The sequence below is a fragment of the Pelobates fuscus genome, chromosome 3 (assembly GCF_036172605.1).
Source record: "Pelobates fuscus isolate aPelFus1 chromosome 3, aPelFus1.pri, whole genome shotgun sequence".
Lineage (NCBI taxonomy): Eukaryota > Metazoa > Chordata > Amphibia > Anura > Pelobatidae > Pelobates > Pelobates fuscus.
The window spans coordinates 418,003,783-418,031,112 of record NC_086319.1 but is presented as its reverse complement, the minus strand read 5'-3'; the positions used below and the strand labels follow the sequence as shown (position 1 = coordinate 418,031,112).

Genomic DNA, 27,330 nt, shown 5'->3' with positions numbered 1-27,330 from the left:
TGGGACTACTGTCCCTTTAAGATTGTGAAGCATATTCAAGTGTACTGCCTGTAATATTATATATGTATTTATAGATGTGTTAAGTTTATCCTGGGTGATTTGTATGCAGCATTCTGATTGTTCGGTAGAATCACTCCATTCAGTATATTGAGTGAAACTACCGAACAACCAGACCACCCAGGAATGAGTGTGCCTCCAATTACCGTTTGCAACAATGTTGCAAACAGGTAATTGGCAATCAGTGCAGTGTGGTCTTTGTCCTCTGGGTGGCCGCCATTCGGGAAACAAACACGTGGCGGCGGCCATCTTAAACTACCGAACAGCGGTGTTTTGCCGTCTAGTGTCTGGAACTAAAATCGGACACTTGACTAGGCAAACACCGCTGAGACCTCCATACTTCCAGAAATTCGTATGGAAACTACCGAATGACCCGCCGTTCGGTAGAAAGAGCCCCATAAACAAGGGAATTCATTCAAACCCTCTCCAGGCTCTATAACACAGGCAATTCGCCTGTTTTCATTCCCTTGTTTGTGACCGACCGCAGGGCCAAAATGCATGGAACTGTTTTCGGATACTTTACCCATGCGGTCGGTCAAATCTTTGGAACCCCATATCTCACGAACCATTCATCCGAATTACTTGAATTTTTAATATGTTGTCCCCCTGAATAAGGGCTATCCAGCGATGCTGGATTTAAAGGTGTACCCCCGGGTTTTGGGGTACATCCAGAACTTGGCTGAAAAAGTGTACCGGATAATTGAGTTTAATGTTATCTGAGGGGAGGGGATGTGTGGGCTGAACCATGTATGTGATTGGTTATTTTATGCCTCCCCCTGGGTGTGGCCTGTATGTGGATTAGTGTAATAAAAGCCAGGCTGGATGAGCCAGTCCAGAGTTCCTGTTTTACCCTCAAAGTGATGTGTCGTCTCATTATTGGGGGAAGGATTTATTGTATGCTGTTCCAGTTGACTGCTAGGAGTACAAGCCTATTCGTATGGTTCCTATTCAATGGTCTACAGCATTCATACGCTTGGGAGAATTTAAAGGTTTCTCGGATTCGGTGATTGTGGTGTCTGCCAGAGTGCTTGGAGTCCTCAGGAAGCACTAGGAGCATCCATTAACGGAGGTACCCGGTCGGGGTGCCAGGTGATCCGTTACAGGCACATAAACAGTGGGGGCTGGAAGCATGAATAATTTTCACTAGGTAATGGGGGAATGTGATGCCATTGGCTGTCTGACGACAGCATGTTGTGCATGCTGGCATCAGACAACACATTTGCATAGAATTCACATTAGCGACCTAGATTTCAGGGATGGCTGACACCTCTTAACTTTGATCTTTGTTTAGCGGATAACTCCCCTATTTCTTATCCTTATGTGGGATTGCCATATTTAAGGACACCAAATAAGGGAGCTATCTGCTAAACAGCACCCTAATTTGGTATCTTTACATATGGAATCTCACATAAGGGCACCAATTTAGGGAATTCTCTACTAAACGGCTAAAAGATTAAAATTTAAAAAGTCTTTTTCTTAATTTTAATCTTTAGGTTGTTTAGTAGATGACTCACTTATTTGTTATCCTTATGTGGGATTGACATATTTAAGGACATTTAAGGGAGGGGGTGACTGGGTGACAGGGTGACTGAGGGAGGGGGTGACTGGTGACTGAGGGAGGGGGTGACTGGTGACAGGGTGACTGAGGGGGTGACTGGTGACAGGGTGACTGAGGGGGTGACTGAGGGAGGGGGTGACAGAGTGACTGGGGGGTGACTGGTGACAGAGTGACTGAGTGGGGTGACAGGGTGACTGAGGGGGGTGACAGGGTGACTGGGGGGTGACTGGGTAACTGGGGGGTGACTGGGTAACTGGGGGGTGACTGTGACAGGGTGACTGGGGGGGTGACTGGTGACGGTGACTGAGGGGGGTGACAGGGTGACTGAGGGAGGGGGTGACAGAGTGACTGGGGGGTGACTGGTGACAGAGTGACTGAGTGGGGTGACAGGGTGACTGAGGGGGGTGACAGGGTGACTGGGGAGTTGACTGGTGACAGGGTGACTGAGGGGGGTGACAGGGTGACTGAGGGGGGTGACTGGGGGGGTGACTGGTGACAGGGTGACTGAGGGGGGTGACAGGGTGAGGGGGGTGACAGGGTGACTGAGGGAGGGGGTGACAGAGTGACTGGGGGGTGACTGGTGACAGAGTGACTGAGTGGGGTGACAGGGTGACTGAGGGGGGTGACAGGGTGACTGGGGAGTTGACTGGTGACAGGGTGACTGAGGGGGGTGACAGGGTGACTGAGGGGGGTGACTGGGGGGGTGACTGGTGACAGGGTGACTGAGGGGGGTGACAGGGTGAGGGGGGTGACAGGGTGACTGAGGGAGGGGGTGACAGAGTGACTGAGGGGGGTGACAGGGTGACTGGTGACAGGGTGACGGGGGGGTGACTGGTGACAGGGTGACTGAGGGGGGTGACAGGGTAACTGGGGGGGGGTGACAGGGTGACTGGGGGGGTGACTGGTGACAGGGTGACTGAGGGGGGTGACAGGGTAACTGGGGGGGTGACAGGGTAACTGGGGGGTGACAGGGTGACTGAGGGAGGGGGTGACAGGCTGACTGGGGGGTGACTGGTGACAGGATGACTGAGGGGGGTGACAGGGTAACTGGGGGGTGACAGGGTGACTGAGGGGGTGACAGGGTAACTGGGGGGGTGACAGGGTGACTGGGGGGGTGACTGGTGACAGGGTGACTGAGGGGGTGACAGGGTAACTGGGGGGTGACTGGGTGGGTGACTGTGACAGGGTGACTGAGGGGGGTGACAGGGTGACTGAGGGGGGGTGACAGGGTGAGGGGGTGACAGGGTGACTGAGGGAGGGGCTGACAGGGTGACTGGGGGGTGACTGGTGACAGGGTGACTGAGGGGGGTGACAGGGTAACTGGGGGGGGGGTGACTGGTGACAGGGTGACTGAGGGGGTGACAGGGTAACTGGGGGGGTGACTGGGGGGTGACTGGTGACAGGGTGACTGAGGGGGGTGACTGGGGGGTGACAGGGTGAGGGGGGTGACAGGGTGACTGAGGGAGGGGGTGACAGGGTGACTGAGGGGGTGACAGGGTGACTGGGGGGTTGATAGGGTGACTGGGGGGTGACAGGGTGACTGAGGGGGGTGACAGGGTGACTGAGGGGGGTGACAGGGTGTCTGAGGGAGGGGGTGACAGGGTGATTGAGGGGGTGACAGGGTGACTGAGGGAGGGGGTGAGAGGGTGACAGGGTGATTGAGGGGGTGACAGGGTGACTGAGGGAGGGGATGAGGGTGAATTTACAATAATATTTTCTTACCATGATTCAATGGCTGTCTCTCTCCATCCCAGCCCAGGCAGTGCAGCAGGTGCAGGCAGAGTGGCCGCAGGGGAGAAACCTGGCAGAATACACGCTCTGCGCCCCCTGCTGGTACACTCCATAACAGCATCCCTGGTGCTCAGTGATGACTCAGAACACAGGCTGGGAATCCCCTCCCTGTGCTCTGACTCACTCACTGAGCGCCGGAGCCGCGAGGGAGAGGACGACCAGCAGGAGGGACAGAGTGTGGCACCCCCCTACTGGATGGCACCCGGGGCGGACCGCCCCCCCGCCCCCCCCTTAGTACGCCACTGCTTATAAAGCTCTAACCAACTCTAGACCCTCTTACAGTTCTTTACTGATTCATAGGTATGCCCCCTCTTGGTCTCTCCTGTCTGCTGCTCGCACCCTTACTGCAAATTCACGTCTGCACGACTTCTCACGGGCGGCTCCTTTCCTTTGGAACAGCCTGCCTACCCCTGTCAGACTCTCACCTAGTCTTCAATCCTTTAAAACGTCCCTCAAAACCCATCTCTTCGAGATTGCTTATGGCCTCCAAGAGTAACTTCTATCTCTCAAACCTTCCTCCCGCTCTCTTCTATAGGGCCACACTCCACTCTCACCTCCAGCTCTGCTACTTTCCCACCATGTCTATTTGCTGTCTATCTCGATACCCTTCCTATTGTGTTTTTATACCCCACCTCTTCTAGATTGTAAGCTCGTTTGAGCAGGGTCTTCAACTACCTATCTACCTTACATTTTGTTATTGTCTCATTTGGTAAATTCCCATTTTATTGTAAAGCGCTGCAGAATAAGCTGGCACTATATAAATATCAATTATAATAATAGGTACACCTTAACTCCACCCCTGGACAAGACTTGGTAATGCACAGGGTATATATCTAATGATTCTGAAAGGTGTTGGTATTTGCTTTGGGGCCAGAATCTAATTCTGAGTGAATCGCCATCTTTCTTACCATAGACCTCCGGGGCAGAAGTTTTACTATGAAAACCTGAGTAAGTGATTAGGACTTCTGTTATGTTATCCCCTTTGTTTTTATCTGTTGTTGGTGTAACTAATTTGATTGTCTTCTATATTTTTATATGCACTGTGACTATTTTTTGCTCAAAATAAATGTTTCTTTATTAAGTTCTGCCTTTGTCTGGTTAAGAATCACGTTACCTGAAGAGACTAATTAGTGTTTTGCAATTGCTTAAATATTGTGCTAAGCTGTACTTGGTGGGTTTTTATTATTAAGTTACCTGGGGGACCAAGGCACCCTATTTATGAATTGTCTTGGTGGTGGCAGCATTAAAATAATAAGTTATATTATTATGGTTAAGTGTGGGTGGTGTTAAGTTGGATTTTATCATTATTTCCGGTCTAGTGCAAACAAATAGTGAACGTTAAACCTTTCACCACCTTGAAGTAGGGTGCATTTGTGAAATGCGCTAGTTGCCATACTGACTGGGGTGGACATTCACATACCCACTATAACAGGTCTCAATGTATAGTTTACCGGTCTATAACACATTTTTCCTCCATGTAAAATCCACCCAATTTTACACTCTGTCCTCACTGTATAAGTTTTCTATTGTAGTATGTATATCTAAATATCTACTCATTGACTTTACTGTGATAAAACTTTACTCATCTTCTCTTTTCAATTTCAATAACTGTCACTATTATTTAGGTTGAAGTCATTGAAATGGGGTGGATATGAGAAATTAGAGAACAGAAGCCAGTCTGGAATACAAAATGTAGAAACCGACAGCAATGTCCAAGAGATGAAGAACTGTGTCACGTTCCTAGACATGTCATCTCGTGCAGAAGATCAGCAGACATGCTTCCCTAGAAGCTCCCCCTTACATAGCAGGACCGGGGTAAGATCTTATTCTTCTTCTGCAGTCCTACCTTACATGGCGGGTTGGTGGTTAGATCTTACACTTCCTCTGCCGCCCCCTCTACCTTACATGGAAGGATGGGCAGTAAGAATAGATTGATATGATGGTAAGATACTTTTTTTTTTAAAGCGTTAAATTAAAATGTAGATGAAACATGCTATATAAATAATATACATACATGCATTACCTAATACACAGTGTTCATTATACATACAATACCTAATATCTATACAATGATAGAGAGTACTTTCAGAGTAAATGGGTTATCTATAAAATATAGACATCCCTACATAGAGGTGGGTAACCCCTAAAGTAAATTATATTTAATAATGAGTATACGGCCAAAAATAGTGGAGCAAAAATACCATTCCAATAGTTGCATTTTGGTCACAGTTGTAATATGCAACAGGTTAGCAATATAAGGGTAAAGGAGCACTATAGGGTCAGGAACACAAACATGTATTCCTGACCATATAGTGTTAAAACCACCATCTAGCTTTTTCTTGTCACTCTAAATATAGTAAAATCCTATTTGTATTAAAGTCTGCAGCTCCTGGCTCTGCCCCTGTCAGACTCTGATCTGACTGCTGTCTGCTGACATCATCAGAAGTGGTGGTCTGAGCCAATAACAGTGCTTCCCCATAGGACTTGCTGAGACTGTCAAGGAGGCAAAACAGGGGCAGAGCCAGCACAAGTCAAAAACAGCCCTGGCCAATCAGCATCTCCTCATAGAGATTAATTAAATCAACGCATCTCTATGAGGAAAGTTCAGTGTCTGCATGCAGAGGGTGGAGACAGTGAATGTTTTGATGCCTTTTAGGGAGCTATGACCCAGGAAGGAACAGCTATCTCAGCAATGGCCAGTGAAGTTATCACACGAAAGATCCTGGAATTCATCATCAAAGAAATCAGACTAAAATTAGAGCAGATTATCAATATCTACTCAATGCCAGATTATAATTATCTACACAATGCCATATTATCATTATCTAGACTATGTGCTTATTCAGAAGAGCATTGCAGTATGGGAATACAAAAATCTCTAGCCTGTCTTCAACACTAGCAAAATGGGCTCAGTGGAACCTCAGAGTTGCACAATGGTTGCCGGATCAATTTTGGCTTGGTAATGGTTGCTGTTGGATGCAAAGCTCTTTCAAGGGTTTCATCTAGAAGAAGTTTACTGAACAGTGGTAACATATGTCTGTCTGACAGAATGGGGAGCCCATCTGGGGTCTCATTACATCCAGAGAATATGGCCAAAGTCCACTTGAGAAGCAGCATCCAAAATGCGGCAACTGAAAGCTGCCTTTCAAACCCTTCTTTGTCCAATGGGTCAAGATCCAATCTGAAAACACCTCACTAGTAGTCTAAATCAATCACCAGGGAGGCACCAGGATGCATAAATATGTTGGAAATATTGAAGATGCTCATGAGCATCTTCTAGACTCTTTAGCAATTCATCTCCCAGGGTTGAACAACTTTGAAGTAATCTGCTTCCGTCACCATCATCTTTATCTGGAAAAATTGTGATTAGCTCCTTGGGTTTTCCAGATGGTGGTGCACAAGTGGGAGCTACTAGAAGTGGATCTGGTGGTTACAGCTTCCAACAAACAAATCAGGAGATTTGTTTCACAAGATTTCCATCCTCAGGTGGAAGAAACAAATGAACAAGTGAAACTTCGAGAAGGTGCATTCTTATCTTTCCTTTTCCTTGATGTCCAGACTTCTCAGGAGAATTCAGCATGAACAGTAAGAGGTTCTCGCAGTGATCCCTTTTTTTCCCAGGAAGTCCTAGTTTCCGGTTCTGTGGAGCCTGTCTCAATAAAATCCTCTTCATTTCCTGGAAGACCCAACACTCGTGTATCAAGGTCCACTAAAACATCTGTCCCTGCAAGTGTTGCACCTGAAGGCCTGAAGATTGAAAAGCATAAATTAAAGGAGAAGGGATTCTCGGAAGTCCCAGTAAAAATAGAAAGTCTACCTTGGAATATCTTTTTTGAATGATATATCATGAGGTATCCCATTTATCCTTCTCATCTAAGGAATTCATTTTTTCCTCAAGACGGTTTTGACAAGAACGTGACTATGATTACTCTGAAAGTGTAAATCTTGGCCTTACTGACTCTTTCTGGAGTACGCTGGGCTCTGGATCAGTACACCCTTAGATTCCTGAAAGGAATCCTGCAAATCTGTCCATATCTATCCTTTCTTCAGCATAAGGTGGTGCTTCAAACGGTACTGGATGTTCTCCACATGGTGGTCTCTGCTTCCATCTGACTCAGAAAGTTATTTTACCATACTAGACATGTGCAACTTGTTTCATTCCGAATCAAATTTCATCTGAATACAATAATTTGGAAGCATACTAATAAACAAAAACGAAGGGATCTATAACAAATTAAACTGATTAGTTTCAGATCCAGTTATTTTGTTAAAAATAGCAAATTATAGCGTAAACATCTGAAAGGGAAAAGTTTTTCTGGCCCTATAGTATCCTACAGTGCCCCATTCTCTCGTGCTCCCCCTCCTGCGGTGCTGACCCCTTCAGTACCTTACATGAATCCAGCACCAGTGTCCCTCGGCGCTGGGTCACACTCCGCCCATGCTCCTCCTCCATCGTCGTCAGCTGGCGGGGGAGACCTTATGGCAATGCTTTCCTATAGGGAAACACTGACGCTGGAAGTCCTCATGCAGAGCTGGTAGACAGCCACTAGAGGTGGAGTTAACCCTCAGAGGTTATTATTGCTGTTTCTCAGATACTGCAATAATTACCACTGCAGGGTTAAGGGACATGGGACATTGCACTCAGGCCACTGCAATGAGCTGAAGTGGTCTGGGTGCCTACTGTGCCCCAGTTTCTGATGTGCTTGGCAGTGATTATAGCTCTCCCACTCTCTGGACCGGTGCAAGGATTTTTAGCTACACAGACGAAGATACATTTTGCTGCACCCCACCACCCTTAAAAAAAAAAAAATGCATCTTCACCTGTGTGTCTTGTTGTAACCCCTCCACCCCCTTTGAATTTCTTACCCGTTTTGTGCTCTAGTGCATTTTATTTCCTCTTTAGTGTGTCTTACAACCCCCTTTGTATGTATCTCACTCCCCCCAGCCCCTTTCTGTGTTTCCTTCTTACCCCAGCCTCTTTTTCTGGGTCTCTTTTTACCCCAGCCGCTTTCTGGGTCTCTTTTTACCCCAGCCCCTCTCTTTGTCTCTTTCTCCACCACAGTCCCTCTGTGTGGCTCTTTTTCCCCTCAGTCTGTTTTGTGTCTCCCTACCCTCCAGATCCCTTTGTGTGTGTTTCCTTCCAAGCCACAAGCACACAGGCATCGTTTTCAGGCACACAGTCATTAAAGGCACTCAATCAAAGTCATACAGGTTGTGAGGATATTTATAGGGTGATAAAATTTTCATACAAATTATTTAAAAATGTATTTAATAATTTTTATTTTTAATATTTATTATTTCAAAAAATTATATTTTGGCACTGCTTCCCCGATTATATTAACTTAAAGCTGAGAATTAACCACTATTTTAATTCTTATAGATCCTGGAATATGTTTCATTAGAGGATTTTATTTCACACATTAACCACAAACTAATTATAAAAATATAATTTATTGTGATAATAATATGTAACATGTGTGACAATAATCCGTGAATATTTAGGTATAACATAAGTATACAATATGGCAGTGATTTAACACAAATTATAATTTGCTATTTAGATGTCTATATTGATATGTATGCAGTTTTCAACAAGATTTATGATAGGACCCTTCACTTTGAAATCTGTTTACTAAAACGTCCTTAACACAGAACACGTCTCACAGCAGCACTGCGTAAAGCAATAAAAACTTGGCTGACAGTCATATCACACTGAATTAACTCATTCACTGCTGGCTATAATATTCTAGGCAAGATATCCTATTATTGCAATGACAAATACAATATTTCTCATACTAGGTCATTTTACCATTCCTATGTCCATCCAATAAGAATAATTCTAACCAGATTTTACATTTGCAGAATTTTAACTTTCCAAATTAAGATTTACTATTTCTAAATTCCGTAAGCTAATACATCTGGATAATTGCCTGGTATTCTATTTTTAAAGTTAAAAGTAATTTAGGGTTCATTGGTCCACCTGCAGGAATGGAATTACGAATTATATATATTAACAAATCATGACTCCTTAATGTTGGAATCACCAGCTTTTATCCAAGCATATTCTGCCTTTTAGTAAAATCAATGAATTTAATTAAATTAATAAAACCAGCATAATTACCAGTTATGTTGTAGAATTTCTATCAGACTTGAGGATATGTCCCAGGAATTGTGAATGCAATTAGGAATATAGATAATTGTGGGAACATTGAAATTCTTTGAAAACTTTTCTAAGAATGGGAAAAGATACAGAGTTCTGAATTTTAAAGAATTAGGTGTGTCCAGATTTGGCTTCAGATGTCAGATCTTAGATGTTAGGTGTAAGTCCATCCTCAGAGTGTGAGTGTGTGTCTCTCTCTCTCCTTTGTCCTTAATTTCTCAATACGTCACTAGTTGATAGTGACCAATAGAGTAAGGTGGGCGTGTCTTCCCTACAGACTATCTAGACCATCTAGATTTTGGTCCTTAGATGGCGCAATTACATGATAGAAAATTCTTGTCAGGGGGCCATTTACCTTTTTGTATAATGGTTAACTGGATTTCGTGATGTGTTTGAAGTCATCTTGGTTATCTTTGAAGATTGACAGGTCTTTGACGAATAGGTATCATAAAAGACTTTTGGTTAATTTTTACTAGACTTGCGCCTGCAATTTTGCAATTAAATTAGATTTTGACACGTCTTGGCCTTAGTTTCACCCTGTTAATACAATGAAACTTTGTAAGATTACGCTAGTTTTTCAAAAGTAAAATTAATTACTTGGTGTTATCTGTCATTGGTAATCCTTAGTCTGGTTTTCTTGTGTGTAGCACATAGTAATATTACACATATTCCACTAACATTAGTAAATATGACATTTCTTCATTGAGCTTATATGAATCAATATTCTATATTATTAACTTAGTACTATTTATATTTTATATACGATTAATATAATTCTAGTTGGTTATATGTGGATAGTGTGTATGTGTGTGTATATATGTATAAATACATAGATAATCAAAAAAGTGATGACTGCACTCCTCGGTCTTCGTATAGAATCCAAATTACTTTATTAGATATACATTAAAAGAGAGTGATCGACGTTTCAGACCCACTCTGGGCTTTCTTCAGGATCAAAAATTACATACATATGACAAACACAAACTAAACATACTTATAGTATATAAGTGAAAAGTGTATAAGTAAACTCACCACCGTCCTGCTGATCACAATGCGCATGTGTATAGACAGCCAATGTAGACTGCACTGCGGCGTGACGTTGCACGCATCTCCTTGGCAAAAACATTGCCGCGCTGCCATAGTTAACCTGTAGATGCTGTGCGGGAGGCACAATAACACACCGATCAGTAAAGAGAGATCGGTGCAGTAAATCTGTTGGAGTGGGAAAAAAAATGAATAAAAACTGGCTAATGTCAAAATATTGTTGCTAAATATGCAAAATATATATATAAAGTGAATTAGTGATATATTGGAATTGGCTTAACAGTACATATGCATCACTAGTAGAAATGTACTAAGTGTACTGCATAATTTTAAGTGATATGCTATACTTGAGTTGCTGGATATTGGTTGCTATACTACATAAAGAGCTGTAATACAATAAAAATGGTGCCCAAATAGTGTTAATAAAGTGCTTGTGCAGAATCTATATCTAAATACCAATATAGAGGATACATTACTTATTATTAATAGCCCAATTTTGACTTAAAGTGCTGCATACAAACAAATTGTAATGGATTACATATATTGTCCCATAAAAAGAGCTATTTAAAGTGTTAAATCGTGCATAGAAAATACAAATAAAAAGGCAACGTATAATAACTAATTCTAAGTTTCAGATAGACTGTACATAAATTTAATATCCTTATGAAGTTGTATAGTGCTGCTTGGTACTGTTAATAGTGAAATAAAGTGCTTTATGGTTGAAAAAGAGCTAAATATATACTCAAATGCCTGCTGAAAGCTCAATAATTAAAATTGATCAAATAAAAGAATACTTAATCACTACATTTATAATAAGCTATGATTAATCTAAACAATATGCATAGCAGTGCGATATTCCACAAGCTTGGTATAAATTATAAGAATGAATGGAAGAGTACATTTTCATTAAGTCCTCTAGGGGATACAGTGTTCAGTTTGTGAATCCAGTAGGCTTCTCTATCAAGTAAAGCTCGGCCTCTGTCACCTCCTCTTCTGGATTGTGGTACGTGGTCAATAGCAATACATTTTAAAGAGGACAAAGAATGTTGTTTAACAAAAAATGTTTTGCTACCGGCTTATCTAAAACACCGTCCCTGTAAGCCAGTCGAGCGATGTCCTCAGATCCTTTCGCATAGTGGGGTCTCTGTTTTTCCCACATAGTTAAGTCCACATGGGCATGTCAACTTATACACAACGAATTATGTTTTACACGTAATCGTGTGTCTAATTTCATACCTTTTGTTGGTATGTGGATGGTTACAATATTTAGCTTGTAACATATGTCCACAGGTGACACAACCGAGGCAATGCACACACCCACGACTTACAATCTTGGATGCTTTAGTATAGCTCCTTACTGGATCCGTCTGCACCAACATGTCTTTCAAATTCTTATTTCGCTTAAAACAGATAAGTGGAGCTTCTTTAACCCCTTAAGGACCAAACTTCTGGAATAAAAGGGAATCATGACGTGTCACACACGTCATGTGTCCTTAAGGGGTTAAAGACTTTTTGGGGAGTGTGTCATCCGTAGAGACCATTTGCCAGTTGTCCCTCAGAAAGCGTTGTTTTTTTAATTGCATCGGTTTTTATGGCATTTTATTTGGCCTTTTTTGGGGCTGAAAAAAGAATATTTTAGAAAAAAGAAGACGTCAAATGGTAAGCTGAATTTTTCTTTACAGGTTAGTTATTTTATTCCCCCTTCACTATTTTTTAGGGTGAAGGGGGTAGGTAGGGGGTAACTTTTTTGGGGTGGGGGGGGGTGGGTGACTAGGGGCTTGGGGACCCCTAGTCACCTTTGATTGGGGGGGGATTTTTATTTAGGGCCCCCACCCACCACACAGTAGGTCCCCCCCCCTTCATTATTTTTAAGGCCCCCCCCCACCGCGCAGGGGTGGGGGCCGGGGGTGAGGACAGTAGGTCCCCCCCCAGTGTGTATCAGGGTCCCTGAGGACAGGTGTCAATCCATATCTGCCAAGTGACCCTATGTAGGGGGAACAGTCCCTATTCTGCTCTGTGTCAGTGTGTATCAGGGTCTCCGAGGACAGGTGTCAATCCATATGTCAAGGTGTCAATATGTCATATGTCAGGTGTCAATCCAAATCCATTGTGATTTAGGAATGTTAGGTGATTTATGCCCTTTATGGATTAAAACCAGACTCTACATCAACTGTGTACTTTTCCATGGGAGTTTTGCCATGGATCCCCCTCCGGCATGCCACAGTCCAGGTGTTAGTCCCTTTGAAACAACTTTTCCATCACTATTGTGGCCAGAAAGAGTCCCTGTGGGTTTTAAAATTTGCCTGCCCATTGAAGTCAATGGCGGTTCGCCCGGTTCGCGAACGTTTGTGGAAGTTCCTGTTCGCCGTTCGCGAACCGAAAATTTTGTGTTTGCGACATCACTACTGACAAGGTATACTGTCCTACAAACACAGACATACAGACACAGATATACATACATGCATACAGAGACATATATGCATACATACACATACATGCATACAGACACATTCATACAGAGACATACATTCATTCATACATACATACTGTGGCAAATTCCCCTTTTTACCTGAGTTTGCCACGAGCTCCTGGAGGAGCCTGCTTGCCAGCCTCCTGCCCACAGACTATGGACCCTGTGGAAAATAATGTAAAAGGCTCTGTGCAATTGGGATTGTATGGTTCGTCTACTGAACAACCGCATGAACACAGACCACCCTGGAGCTTGTTAACACCTATTAACAACTTGGGACCCCTGTGCCTGATGTAGTTGATGAGGATGTCAGGATTACAGTATGATCCAGCACGTAGAATTGTGTAACACAGAGGACTGATAGGCAATGTATACCGGACCTTAGAATGGCCGGACTAACGTACCAAAGAATAGTTAGGAATAGCCGAGGTCAGGGGACACAGAAAGGAACACAACGCTAAAGGAAAGCCAGAGGTCAGGGATGCCAGAAAACAGGGAAGTCAAAATCAATGCCAAAGTCAAATAACCAGAATAACCAAAATCAATAACGCACTCTCGGACAACCACAAGGGAAACCACGACAAGGCACTGAGCAAGAGGAACTGGGCCTAAATACCCTGCCTATGGATTCGATTGGTTGTAATTGGCTGTAGGTTCCCATTTGCATGATTGCTGCTTAGCACTAACTCTCCTGTGGATTGATTGCTGCTCGGCACAACTTTTCCTGTCAGAAGAGTAAATGCCATTAATCACATTTTTATGTGCAGATGAATACGTGACAGAGTAGTCTTCAGCGTGGTAGTGGATAAGTAGGGCCTGGTGCTGAGCACCAGCGTTAATGCGGCCACATACCAAGACCCTGTTGCAGCTTATACGGATGCGAGGAGCAGATGATATGCTGAGATGTATCCAGTACTAAAAACAAGGCAAGACTAGAATAGGCACCAAACTAGGAAACCTGACAAAACTAGTAGAACCCAGAACCAGGGAAGGATAGAAAACAAAACCCAGAACATGTACACAATACACAAGGGAAACATTAACAGAACAGGGGCAGGACAGGACTGTACAAGGACTGGGAATACAAAATAAAACAAGACAAGATATGCAACGCAAAACAAGAGGAGATAAAACTAAGTACTATATATGTAAAGCATTGGAGATTTAGACATGCATAAATGGCCAAGATGTATGCAGCCCACCACTGCGCCAAAGTACTCCAATTACACCAATATAAACCCAATACTGACTCACAGAGCTTGCTCACTGGAGTTTGCTTGAAAGTAGGCTATTTCAACTCCTACTTAAAACAGGAGTGTAAACTATAAGCTATATTAAACCAAGAGGGTAAATATTGTTTTACAAGTATCAAAGGAAAAAAAGGGTAGAGATGGGTCAGCGCTCAAGATATTGGTACAGATAAAACAATGGATAATTGGGCAGCACACCAGGGTAGTAAGGCTCCCTCAGAAGGCCTGTGGGCCGCTGATAATAGTAGCTTTATACATCTGCTTGCCGGGACAATCCGTCTGCATTTCGGTTGTCCTTCCCGCGCCAGTATTGAATTGTAAAATTAAAGGGTTGGAGTGCTAAGCTCCAACGTAGCAGATGTCCATTATTCCCCGCCACCCGATTTAGCAAAACTAGGGGGTTGTGATTGGTGAGGACTGTAAATTCTCTTCTGTAGAGGTATGGTTGGAACCTTTTGAGTGCCCATACCAGAGCCAGGCACTCCTTTTCAATGGCTGCATATCCTATTTGTGGGGCAAAAATATAAAACATATTTTCATAAAAATTATAATGAAATTATTAAATTAATTTTGATATTAAAATTGATATCTCGAGAATTACCCACTATTTTTAATTCTCTTAGATCCTAGAGAATGCTTATTATGAGGATTTTACTCCATACAATAAATCACACATTTTTTTTATAAAAATATAATTTATTGTGACAATAATAATAAAATAATATGTAACATGCGTGATAATAATCAGTGAATATTTAGGTATCACATTAGTATACAATACGGCAATGCTTTACACAAATACAACGGCTAACAGCGTCAACTGTCAAGATGTAACATAATTTACGATAGGTAAACGATCTCAGACACTAAAAACAGAATGCACAGCTTGCAGCTAGAAGTCGTAAAATCTTGGTTATCAGTTAGATCCTGATTAACTATTCCACTGCTGGCTAGAATCCTCCTAGGCATATAATATCTTATTCTGTTGCAATTTTAATTAATGCAATGTTCATATTATTAACCGTTCCATGGAACCATCCAATAAGAGTAATCTACCAGATTTTACTTTACATGAGATACGCCGAGTTAAAAAAACAAAAACAAATTTCGGCTATCTTATTTCAGAGCAAATCAATACATCTGGATAAATGTGGCATGCTAACCTGTTGGTAAATAATTAGAAATCTTAGCTAAATAAAGAATATATGGTTATAACATTCCATTATGAAATCTAGCCAATTTATCCAGGCATATATTTCTGCTATTAGTAAAATTGTAATTAATTTAAATTAATTAAATAAAACCAGCATAATAACAAGTTATGTAGATGTTCTCATCAGATGATTAGATAGTCCTAGGAACTTGAATGGAAGTATGATGGATGTGTATAGGATGTGTGTAAGTAATAGGAAAGTGGTGTTGGTTAGAAAGTTGTAGTAAAATTTTAAGTGTTTAGGAGGTGTTTCTCGAGTTGAGTCAAATAGTATGAGAGTTGAGTGTTAGTCCCAGAGTGTCTTGAATATCTCTCCTGGATCTCTCTCCATCTCCCTCTCTTCCCTTTGTCCTTACTTTTTAAAGGGCCAGACTCTCTGCACGTCATTATCTGATGAGGCCAATAGGAGACTGAAGGTGTGTCCAACCCACAGACCAGCATCTAGATTTTGGTCAGATGGCGCCCTTACATCACCAAAATTTCTTGTCCAGGAAGGAATTAACTAATTTTGATGACGATTTTGACGCAATTTCTTTATCTATTTTATGACGGCATAACTCAAAGCATTTTCTTTGGTTTTTCCTGGTCTGGTCTCAGACATCATGGCAGCAATATATATATATTTAAATCTATTTTCTGACGCGTTTAAACCTTAATGTCACCCCTTGCTTACAATGGGATCTTGTAAGATTTAGAAAGTAAAATTAATTACCACGTGTTATCTATCACTAGTGTCTGGTGTAAGGAAACCAAGTGTATTTAAACTTCCTTCGGTAGTTTCCTCCCGAACCGCCAGAGCCTAGTATATATAGCTTTCCGTTCGATAGTTGCAATAGACAAAATCCATACGAAATAGCAATAGCTTCCCTTAGATAATTCCCTTAGTAAAGCATACGAATTCCACATAACAGCCGGAGTCAAGAAGCAGGGTACAATATGAACTGGCTTTAATTAACACACACAGGCTTTTATGCAAGTCCCCATGCAAGGGGACATCCCACAGGGAGGGACAACATGTAACCAAGCCCGTACAGTAAAAACATAAAGCACACCCAGCACAAACATATAATTCCCTCCCCTAGCCCTGGAGATAATCAAGTTATTACTTTATCAGACTTGATTATCTCCAGGCAGAAAAATAACTGTTTTCCCCAATATCTGGAACACCCCATTATACATGGAGTATCCCCACAAATAATATGTCCCCTGATGGTCACCCAGATCGGGGCTAACATATTCAAATTTCACCCAGATCAGTTCAGGGGTTCTCAGAAACCATGGAAGTCCTTTGTGACTGGTTCACCATGGGTGGGCTGCCCAAAATAGTTCCATAAGTTTGGGTGGTTTTGTCGGTCACTTTAGAAAAAGGAGAAAAACGAACAAAAGTACCAAATGGATTCCCTTGGCTCCTAGCAGCGATTGTTCCCCTCATTCATATGCACAACCGTACCGAATAGCGCTCTTCTAGCTAATCGGTACATATAGTTCCAGCGTTCGTATGATTGAGACCGGTGTTCGGGAAGTCGAGTGTCCGATTTTAGTTCCAGACACTCGACGACCAAGTCCCGCTGCCTTTGTTCGTATGATAAAAGATGGCCGTGGTTTTCTCAGCCACGTGACGTTCGGTAGTACGAACGCTGGCCACACACGTAGAGGGTTTAATTGATGCCGGTTTTGAAGTTAAATGAGCCAGGGGGTGGTCTTTGTTCGGTAGTTTCATCTACCAAATGGAAACATGAAGAAATAGAAGGGAAACATGAAGAAATACCGAATAAAAGGGTAATTTCTTCACATCTGGCTTTCTTGTGTCTGGTCCTTTTGTGAAGCTGTGTTGTAGGATTATTTTTCTATTCAACTAATATTAATTAAATAATATATTTATCCATGAATGGTCTATATTAACATTTACTATTATAATACTGATAATTATATGTATTTAATATGTGTATAGATGTATATATAATAATTATGTATACATTTGTCTCTCTAGGTTGTATTCCAACCCCATCCTTTCTGAGACTTCATTCCTTTGTTTATATAACGCATTCCTAAACCCAGCCTTGTTAGGCTAGTTACAGATAGCAAGAAATTATGTCCTTCTTAGCCTGAAGATCCAAATTGGAGTCCGCTCTGTTTTAAGTGTGACTGGCAGTAGACCCTTTTAATTTCTATCTTAGCACAAAATGTCTCCCGATATAAATATTCTGACATACTTCCCGGTCTATCAATTTTCAGCTTTGGTAGGCTACCGGGTGTTCCTCTCCGTCCTTATTCACCTGGCTTAATGCTGCTCCGAGTCCGTACAGAAAAGCATCTGTATGGACTAGAAAATGCTTGTAAAACTTTGGAGCCACTAGCACAGGAGTTTTTTTCTAGAGCAGTTTTCATGGTGGAAAAAGCTGGCACTTGGGGGACCACAGGACCGTCCAGGGTAGGGATTTCTTAGTAGGGATGTGCATGGGGAAAATATTCGGTTAGGTTCAGCATTCCGAAATACGTTACTTCTGCAATCCGGAACTTCGACACTTCAGAATTTTGGGACTTCTCTTGCAGCCGCTTAGTAGATAGCTCCCTAATACCGTGGGAATTAGGGAGTTATCTACAAAAAGGCTGAAAAACCTAAATTGGTATTTCAGCCAAATTTACTAATACTCAGTAAAAATTACTTAGTATTAGTCCATTCTGCCCCTACTCGCTATACCGCGGTAGGGGCATGTCTATTAAACAGTGAGCAGCCTGTGGCTGTTCACTGTAAAAACAAAAAAAAGTGCCCCCCCCCCTCCTGTGCCGCGCGAGTGGGGGCTTTTAAACTGAAGGGGGGACCTATTGTCCTCCCTAAAGTAAAATAAGAGGGGGGCACAGCTATTGTCCTCACCGCAGCCCCCACCCCTGACCGGTGGGTGGGGGCCCTAAATAAAAATGTAATCCCCCCCAGGTGACTAGGGGTCCCCAAACCCGTAGTCACCCCCCTCCCAATAAAATGAATTAACCCCTACCTACGCCCCTCACCCTAAAATTAGTGAATAGGGACCAATAACTAGGAACCTGTAAAAAAAAAAAAAAATTACCATTTGATGTTTTCTTTTTTTCTAAAATCTTCTTTTTTTCAGCCCCAAAAAAGGCTAAATAAAAATCAATAATTCAGGTCTTTCAGCCTTTTAATAGATAGCTCCCTAATACCGTGGGCTGACCAAGTAACTTACATTTTATATGAATGTGTGTTACTTGATTGTTTTAAGTGTTGCAAATGCTTACAGCTGAATCCTGGCTATGTTTTGTATACTTATTATTTAAACTTGTATACAGTGTAACATTCTTCTTTCTTCCACTTTGTAGGTATATTAATACTTCGGCAATACTGTGCTTCTGAACTTTGGAAATATCCGAATGTCCGAAATTCGTTCGAATTGACATTTGGAACAAAACGAATTGCATGTCTATTTCTTAGTCAGATCCATCAGGGGCTTGGCAGTCTCACTATAGTGGGGAACGAACTTGTGGAAGTACACGGCCATCCCCAAGAAGGCTAATACCTGCTTCTTGGTTTGGGCTATGGGCCAGTTGAGAATGACCTCTATCTTTGCAGGCTCTGGGCGCTGTTTCTAACTCCCGACTCGGTGTCCTAAGTATTGAACTTCGGCCATCCCTATTTGTCATTTGTCGGGTTATATGGTCATCCCTGCCGGTCTAATTCTACTCAGGACCGTACTCCGATGTTGCTCTCCCCAAGAATCACTGAAGATAGCTATATCATCGATGTAGGCACATGCAAAATTCTGTAGTCATTTGAGTAGTTGGTCTACTAACCTCGTGAAGGTAGTGGGGGCATTCTTCATCCCGAACGGCATGACCTTACATTGGAACCATCCAAACAGGGTGATGAAGGTCTATTTGGGCATTGCTTCGTCAGTTAGGGTAATCTGCCCTCTGCTCATGTCGAGGGTGGAGACCCAAGTAGCGCTAAAGAGGGGGTCGAGGAGCTCATCTACCCTGGGCATGGGGTAGGCATCAGTAGTAGTCTTCGTTGAGCTGCCTATAGTTGACACAGAACCGGGTGGTTCCGCCCTTTTTAGACACTAACACTACGGAAGAGACCAAGGGGCTGTGGGAAGATTCTATAAGGCAGAGGGCTTGCATCTCTTCTCGGACACCCTATAGGTGGGTTGGTGGAGGGGAGCCTGGCAGGGGGTCTCGACTGCATGAAGGGCCAACGTGGTAGCGCCAGACTGAGCGGAGAACAAGTGGGGTTGTTGCTGCATGACTGCTCGGATTTGTGACTGTTCTTTGGGATTAAGCTAAGCTCCTAGTTGAACCTAGGTCGTTGCCATTCCGGGTTTCGGCTAGTAGGTTGGGATTGCTCTTTAAGTGTCGGGTCTGTCCTTGGGCACCCTTGGCTATCAAGTAGGCAGTATCCCCACTTTGTTGTACGACCTCATAGGGTCCTTCCCAGGCAGCCTGCAACTTATTCTGCCTAGTGGGTCGTATCATGAGGACCCGCTGCCCTACTGTGAATTCCTGGGGCTTGGTGCGTTGGTCATAGTGGGTTTTTTGTCATGTCTGTGCAGCCCATAGATTCTCATGGGCTAACCCCATTAAGTATTCAAGTTTTTTTCAAAGCTGCACCACATAGGTGATGGTGGGTGTCTCTTTGGGGTTACATTTCCCTTCCCAGTATTCCCGTAGTATATCAAAGGGTCCATGGACTCTACTTCTGTATAATATTTTAAAAGGGGAGAATCCAGAAGACTCTTGGGGTACTTCTCTGTAGGTAAATAGGAAATGTGGTAGGTAGCTTTCCCAGTCCACATGCTGTTGGATGGGGAGTTAGGGTCAAGGTTGGGCTTCTTCAGAATTGGGGTTATAGTTGCATGTTTGAAGGTCGATGAAAATATGCCAGAGATGAGAGAGAGGTTGAAAATTATAGTGAGAGGTAGTGAAAGAAAGAAGACAGAGCATGGATGAAATGTGAGGGAATTGCATCTAGGGAGCAGGTGGTGGGGCCGGGAGGACTGGAGCACAGTAGAAACCTCTTCCGCTGTAGCGGGTGTGAATGAACATAGAACAGCAGAGGGAGTGAGGTTAGGGGAAGTATTGTAAGGGGAAGAAGAAAGATGAGAGATCTCTTCCCTGATTGCAACTCACTTCACTGGCAAGATCTCTACAAAGTCTGAGGCAGTCAAGTTAGTGGGTGGAGGAGGAGGAACAATAGGGCGAAGAAGAGAGTTAAATGTGTGAAATAGTTGTTTGGGTTCGCGGTAGAGTGTGGTTATGAGGGTACTGAAGTAATTTACTTTTGCAGAGGAAAGAGCCAAGCTGTATGAGCGCAGCATAAATTTATAGTGGAGAAAGTCAGACACACAGTTCTGGAGCATTTTTGGAGGTATCGAGTGAGCTTTGTGTGCCAAGGTTGTTGTTGGGAGCGCTTGCTGTGTTTAAATGTAGGAGGTGCCGTGATGTCTAGTTGAGAGGAGAGGGTGGAATTGTAGAAGGAGGTTTGACAGGAGCTAGGACAGGTGAGGTTTGAGATAGGTAAAAGGAGAGTTTGGAGATTAGTGGAGAAATGCTCTAGGTCAAGACATTGGAGGTCTAAGTCAGTTGGGTCTTAGGTATGCCGATGTCAAAAGTCAGCAGATGATGGTCAGATAGAGGAAAAGGAATTTTGGAGAGATTAGAAGCAGTACAGAGGTTGGTGAAGGCAAGATCAAGAGTGTTTCCTGCTGTATGGGTTGCTAAATTGGACCATTGCATAAGACCAAAGGAGGAGGTTACTGAGATCAGATGAGAGGGCGGGTATCAGACTTTCTTACAGCAGTATTGGGGCCTGATAGTTTTGAAATCAGCCTGTTGAATGCCTCGCCTCGCACCACTTAAAGCGGCACTGTCATGCTGAACTTACCTTTCCCCAATCGATTCCTCTTCTCTCCCTCCCTCAGGATCTGTTCTTAATTTCTTCCTGTCTGCTCTAAGTTTCTTTAAAACGTAAGAAAAAGTAGGGACTATTTCACTTATGGAGGTTTGCTACGCAGTGACCAGCGGAGGAGCAAAGTGTACTTCGTTTCCGGTGGTCACAACAATTTTCCCACAATCCTTTCCTTCCTGTTCCCGCTATGCTTCCTGTCAGAACGCAATTCGGCAGTTTTGCTGGCGTCCGGTCTAACAGTTTCTCCATTTGTGTTAGAATGCAATTCAGGACTTTGTTCGTATCGGAATTTCATCCGAATGAATGAAACTCCGATCCTATTCATTGCCGCGGCTGCATCTTGCAGCCGCTTAGTAGATAGCTCCCTGATACCGTGGGAATTAGGGAGTTATCTACTAAAAGGCTTAAAGACCTGAATTGGTCTTTCAGACACATTTACTAATACTCAGTAAAAATTACTTAGATTATTTACTAATACTAAGAATCATGGGAAAATTGCTGTGACCACCGGAAAACAAGCACACTTTGCTCCCCCACTGGTCACTGCGTAGTCACTTTTTCTTAAGTTTTAAAGAAAACTAGAGCAGACAGGAAGAAATGAAGAACAGATCCTGAGGGAGGGAAAGAAGAGGAATTGATTGGGGAAAGGTAAGTTCGGCATGACAGTGCCGCTTTAAGCCAATTTTGTGCGGCTCGATTAATTTGGTGATAGCATATCAGGCCAGAAGTTGCTTTTTTACTTCTGGGTAATTTCGGCTCCATTTTTCAGGAATGGCACGATATGTCTCTGCAGCTCAGCCAGTTAGTTTTCAGACCAAGATGGGGACCCATTCGTGAGGTTCCACGTGGTGTAGTTTCCACTGTCGTTAAAAGTCTTATATGAATCTGTGAATGTCCCCAACTTTATCATCGAAGGTTTTAAAGGACTGATGTATGACTTTGAGGCTGCTGCTGGAGCCAGAGCTTTGGCGAGACCGCATGTCTTCGGGTATACCAGCCATAGCTTTGGCTCGGCTAATGGCCAGTTCTTCAGCTTGCTCCCTCTCTGCCGCCTCCATGATCCAGCCCACCATTTCAGGAGGGGGGTTTGGGCTATAGAAGGCTAATCGTTCCCTAACCCATCTGGAGAGCTCATCTGGTGCGGTCTGGTGTGCTGGGTTGCCGGGTGGGCTGGGCGATTCCTCTTGGTCAAGGTTTACCATGGCCAAAATTAGCTCGGGTTTCTTCATCCCCGCTGGATCTTGTTCCTTCTCAGTCAGTAGTTCCTGTAGGGCTACTACAGTTAGTTGTCTTTAGCTTTCCGCCATCCTTGTTGCTGTTTTTTCCGTTAGAACCTTTTGCTGGACTTGTGTTGTATGCAGGACCGGATTAACATAGAGGCTGATGGAGCTGAAGCTCCAGGCCCATGCCCATAAAATAGGCCCATTGCAACAAAACTCTTCAAATGTGGATGTAGGGAAACAAAAAAGTGTGGACTGTCTGACAATGAAATCAGTTAAGGTAAAGATGACTTTGCGAACTATGCAAATGCTCTTGCTACTTCAGTCTAACTCTGTGGCATGTTCCCTTTCTTCAAAATTCACAACATACACATTTTCTCTGTCCCCGACTGTGTAAAAGGAGCTTCTGCCTGCTAGTACAGGTAAGGAGAGGAGTGGATAAGTGAGTGCTAGAAGAGAATCCTTACAAAGCATGGATCAAGTGCATCATTAGATTAATTTATGCCAAACTCAGGGTGCTGTCTGCATTGTATGCTCTTAGTTGGCCAGCCTGCATGATTGGCAGGCAGCCTGACATGTATTCATGCCAGACTGACCTAATTCCTCGGGCAGAGTTTTTGGGGCATGTTTGCCCCTTTGGGCTTTTACCTCGCCCACGAAATCCTGCTTCACCAGATACTGCTGTTAGGGGGTATGGATTTACTTGAAAGATGAATGCAAGACATTAGCATAGGGCATGTGTTTTCTTAAAGCGATATCCTGTGAGTTTGCTTCCAGCACCCTCTCCACCAGATACATGACGATTGGGAGTTATGACTGTTTTAATGTTTTCTGTGGATACAATTCTATAATTAGGCCCATCATAATTGTTAGCACCTGGCCCTGGTTGTATGGAGGATCCCGCTTCTTACACCAGTGTCAAGGGTTGCAAGGCTAGTGTCGCCGTTCCTGACTTCCTCCACTAGTGCAAGTTCCTGATGTGCTTGGAAGTGATTATAGCTCTCCCACTCTGTATAGAAATTCCCCCAATATATTGGACGCAACCAGTTGTATTGGGTTCAAGAAGGACTGTTTTATTAAGGCCAAGTTGCCTGCTTATGTACACAGACCCCCAGAATGGGGTGTTGTACATTACAATAGTAACCCCGCCCCGGTGTCTCTGTACACACAAAAGTACACACACTTATATCCCAGGCAGTAGAGGTACAACATTTTACAGTAAAACGCCTCAAAACACATGTAAAACAGATAGGAAACCCTACACGCATGATATCCATGGATAGCCCGGATCTGAGCATGAAAGTTGTCCAAATAGCGCTCAGATCCGTTTAGCATAGCCGAATCGCCACCGGGGTAAAGTTTTGACCGACTGCAAACATTTCAGCTGCCCAAATTAGTTTCATGAGAAAAGGGGTAGCAGCCAGTTATTGAACAAATTTTAAGAATTATATAAGAGTAAAATTTGAAGATGTTTTACGCAGAAGCAATTCTTTTTTGTTTTTAGGAATGTAGCATATATTTTTTGTATATCTAGTAGACTTGCATTTTAGATCATTTTGAATAAAAGTATAATATAAAAAAATAACGCTTTTCCGTTAAACAGAGTACGATTCAGTAAATTGTATGTTAGAATGCTATAAACCGTTTCTTATGTGCAGGACACTTTTCCATGGCTGAGCCCTGCGCGAGACACTCCGAGCAGCCCGTGGCTTGACGACGAAAATATGGCTGGGAGTCCGGACACACATTGGTTGTGTGAATTTTTGGATGAGGAATAATCAGACGCTCACCCCACTACTAACATTTTTTATTGCAGCCACGTCAGCATGTCTACTAACCACTAGTTAGACTAGTTATACATTTATAACCGCTAGTTAGACTTGTTACACAGGTTTAAATATTAGACAACTTATATGATTTTAAACACTAGTTGGATTAGTAAAGTGTTTTAAAACATTATTCAGAGAAGTTATATAATTCTAAACACTTGTTAACTAGGTTAACACAAGTTTAATAAAGTGATTGTATGTAAGTTATAATTATATATGCACCTTGCTTCAGTCTCATTGTAACGTGAGAGTACAGGTTGAAAAAGACAAGTCCATCACGTTTAACCTTTCACACATTACTGATGTTGTTTGAAATAAAGATAAAACTATTTTAAATTAATTCCATTTGTGTTGGTCAATGGCTATTACTACGTGTTATCAATGTCTGACAGGCATAGAATATGAATGTCTGTGGAGGTAGGGGGGGATTGCAGTCACTGTTTATATTTTCAGCAGGTTTCTCAATGCCTGATAAACAACTATTAAAGGACCACTATAGTGCCAGGAAAACAAACTCTTTTTCCTGGCACTATAGTGCCCTGAGTGTTCCCCCACCCTCAGGGTCCCACTCCCGCTGCGCTGAAGGGTGAGGAAGGGGTTAATCCCTTACCTTTTTTTCCAGCGCCGGGCTCCCTCAGCACTGGGACTCCTCCCTCTGCTTTCCTATGGACTAGCTGAATGCGCGCGCGGCTCTTGCCGCGCATGCGCATTCAGCCGATGACATCAGAATTCTCAATGCCTTCCTATGGACGCTGGCATCTTCTCACTGTGAAAATCAGAGTGAAAAGCGCAGAAGCGCCTCTAGCGGCTGTCAATGAGACAGCCACTAGAGGCTGGATTAACCCTAGTGTAAACATAGCCGTGTGGCAAATGCAGCCACTCAGAGACTGTAAATTGTGATTTAAACTGACTAATGTAATGTTCTTGCTATGCTTTGTATTTTCCCATGTATGCGGCACTCGTGTGTTCCAAACACACGAATACCGCTAATGTTAAATCTACATCTACACGAACAGTGAATTCCCGCACTGTTCGTGGGTTAAGCAAAGTACCGAATGGGAGACCACCCATAGACTGTTGTGTATCTCCAATTAGGTACTTTGCAACATTGTAGCGAAGCTAATTGCGGTTTGTTGCGGTGGCCGCCATTTGTGTACCGACCACGAGGCGGCGGCCATCTTTGTTCGCGGAAAGCCAGCGCGGTTTTGTCGTCGAGTGCCTGGAACTAAAATCTGTCACTCGGCAACACAAGCCCCGCTGGACTTCCAAGCTGTTCGGGAGTTTACCGTTTTCGGTTGTTTCATTCCCTCACCTCAGGCAATCGTTTAAACAAATTGAGCCTGATAAGAGAAATTGAACGGCGTTCGGTCAATTGTGCTGGGATCTGGGCGCAAGTTCACTTAACTGTGTGTCCAGGTCCCAGCTATGTAATGAAGGGTTAAAAAGCTGTATATCAGGAATATTATGTGAGTTATGGTTTTTAATATAAAAACTGTATTCCTCTGTATCAAGGGATACTCCCATTAGCAATGCATGCTGGGATAAGTATCTCCTTGGTACAGCAATGTATGCTGGGTAAAATATGTGTAAAACCCAGTCCCCCATGTAGTCCCCTACTGGACAAACCCTGCATTGGGACTTGGGAAACCCTGTATATCTGTAACCACATAAATAATGTGCCTGTAATTAAAAACCTCAGTTGACCTCCAAGCTATGTGTCGTCTAGTTCTTGGGATAAAGGGATTGTAACTACGCTACATGCATTTTGCCTGTTTTGGGATTTGCTTATCCTGTCTACCAGCTGAGATACTGTGGATAATACTACTACTCTGCTACAAGCCGTTTCTCTGAAACTGCTATGTTTACAGCAGAAAGGGTTAATCCTAGATGGACCTGGCACCCAGACCACTTCATTGAGCTGAAGTGGTCTGGGTGCCTATAGAGGTCCTTTAAAGGGACAAGAAAGTTAAAGTCACTCACACCACTTCATCTCAATCTTGGTGTGGTCCTTTCAACCCTGCCATATAAATATTGAAGGTTTTTTTTTTTTTTAAATGAAATAATTACAGTGGAGGGTTAATTCCACCTCTAAGAAGGCTGTGTGAGTCACATGCATCCACTAAACACTTCCTGTAAAGAGACATCTAATGTTTATACTTCCTTTATTTCAAATTTGGTTTAGTTTAGAATTTATCTCATGCTCTGTTTACAGCTTGAGGGACCCTGCAGGAGCCTCCTGTATGTAACTGTGGCTTCCGTTAGTTTCTCCGGTATCATAGGCACCCAGACCACTTAAGCTCATTAAAGGGACACTCCAGGCACACAGACCACTTCTGCCCATTGGAGTGGTCTGGGTGCCAACTCCAAATATACTTAACCCTGCAACTGTAAATATTGCAGTTTATGAAAACTGCAATATTTACAGTTGAAGGGTTAACTCCTCCTCTAGTGGCCGTCTGCTAGACAGCCACTAGAGGGCACTTCCGGGTTTATAGCACAGATTTTCTGTGCTATAGAGTTGCTGGACGTCCTCACGCTATGTGAGGACCTCCAGCGTCGCTAAAATCCCCATAGGAAAGCTTTGAAACCATTTTCAATGCTTTCGTATAGGGTGGTCTAATGCGCGTGCGCGACATTGCCGCGCATGCGCATTAGGTCTCCTCCGTCGCTGGCCGCGCATGTGCAATAGGTCTCCCCCGCCGGATGACGTCAGCGAGGGAGGAGCGTGGGCGGACCCTGAACCAGCGCCGAGGGAAATCGGTGCTGGATATAGGTAAGGTCACTGAAGGGGTTTAAACCCCTTCAGCAACCTGGGATG

At 43.3% G+C, this 27,330-nt stretch overlaps 1 protein-coding gene across 2 annotated transcripts in view; it reads left to right on the top strand.

Moving 5' to 3' along the window:
* Window positions 1–24,852, top strand: part of LOC134603618 (protein INCA1-like) — a 108,317-nt gene extending 83,465 nt beyond the window's left edge. For both annotated transcript variants that reach the window (XM_063449763.1, XM_063449764.1), the window contains exons 6-7: window positions 5,032–5,221; window positions 24,342–24,852. In XM_063449763.1, the coding sequence (XP_063305833.1) occupies window positions 5,032–5,221; window positions 24,342–24,461 (310 nt within the window). In that variant the 3' untranslated portion in view covers window positions 24,462–24,852. The remainder of the gene's footprint in view (window positions 1–5,031; window positions 5,222–24,341) is intronic.
* Window positions 24,853–27,330: the final 2,478 nt, after the last annotated feature.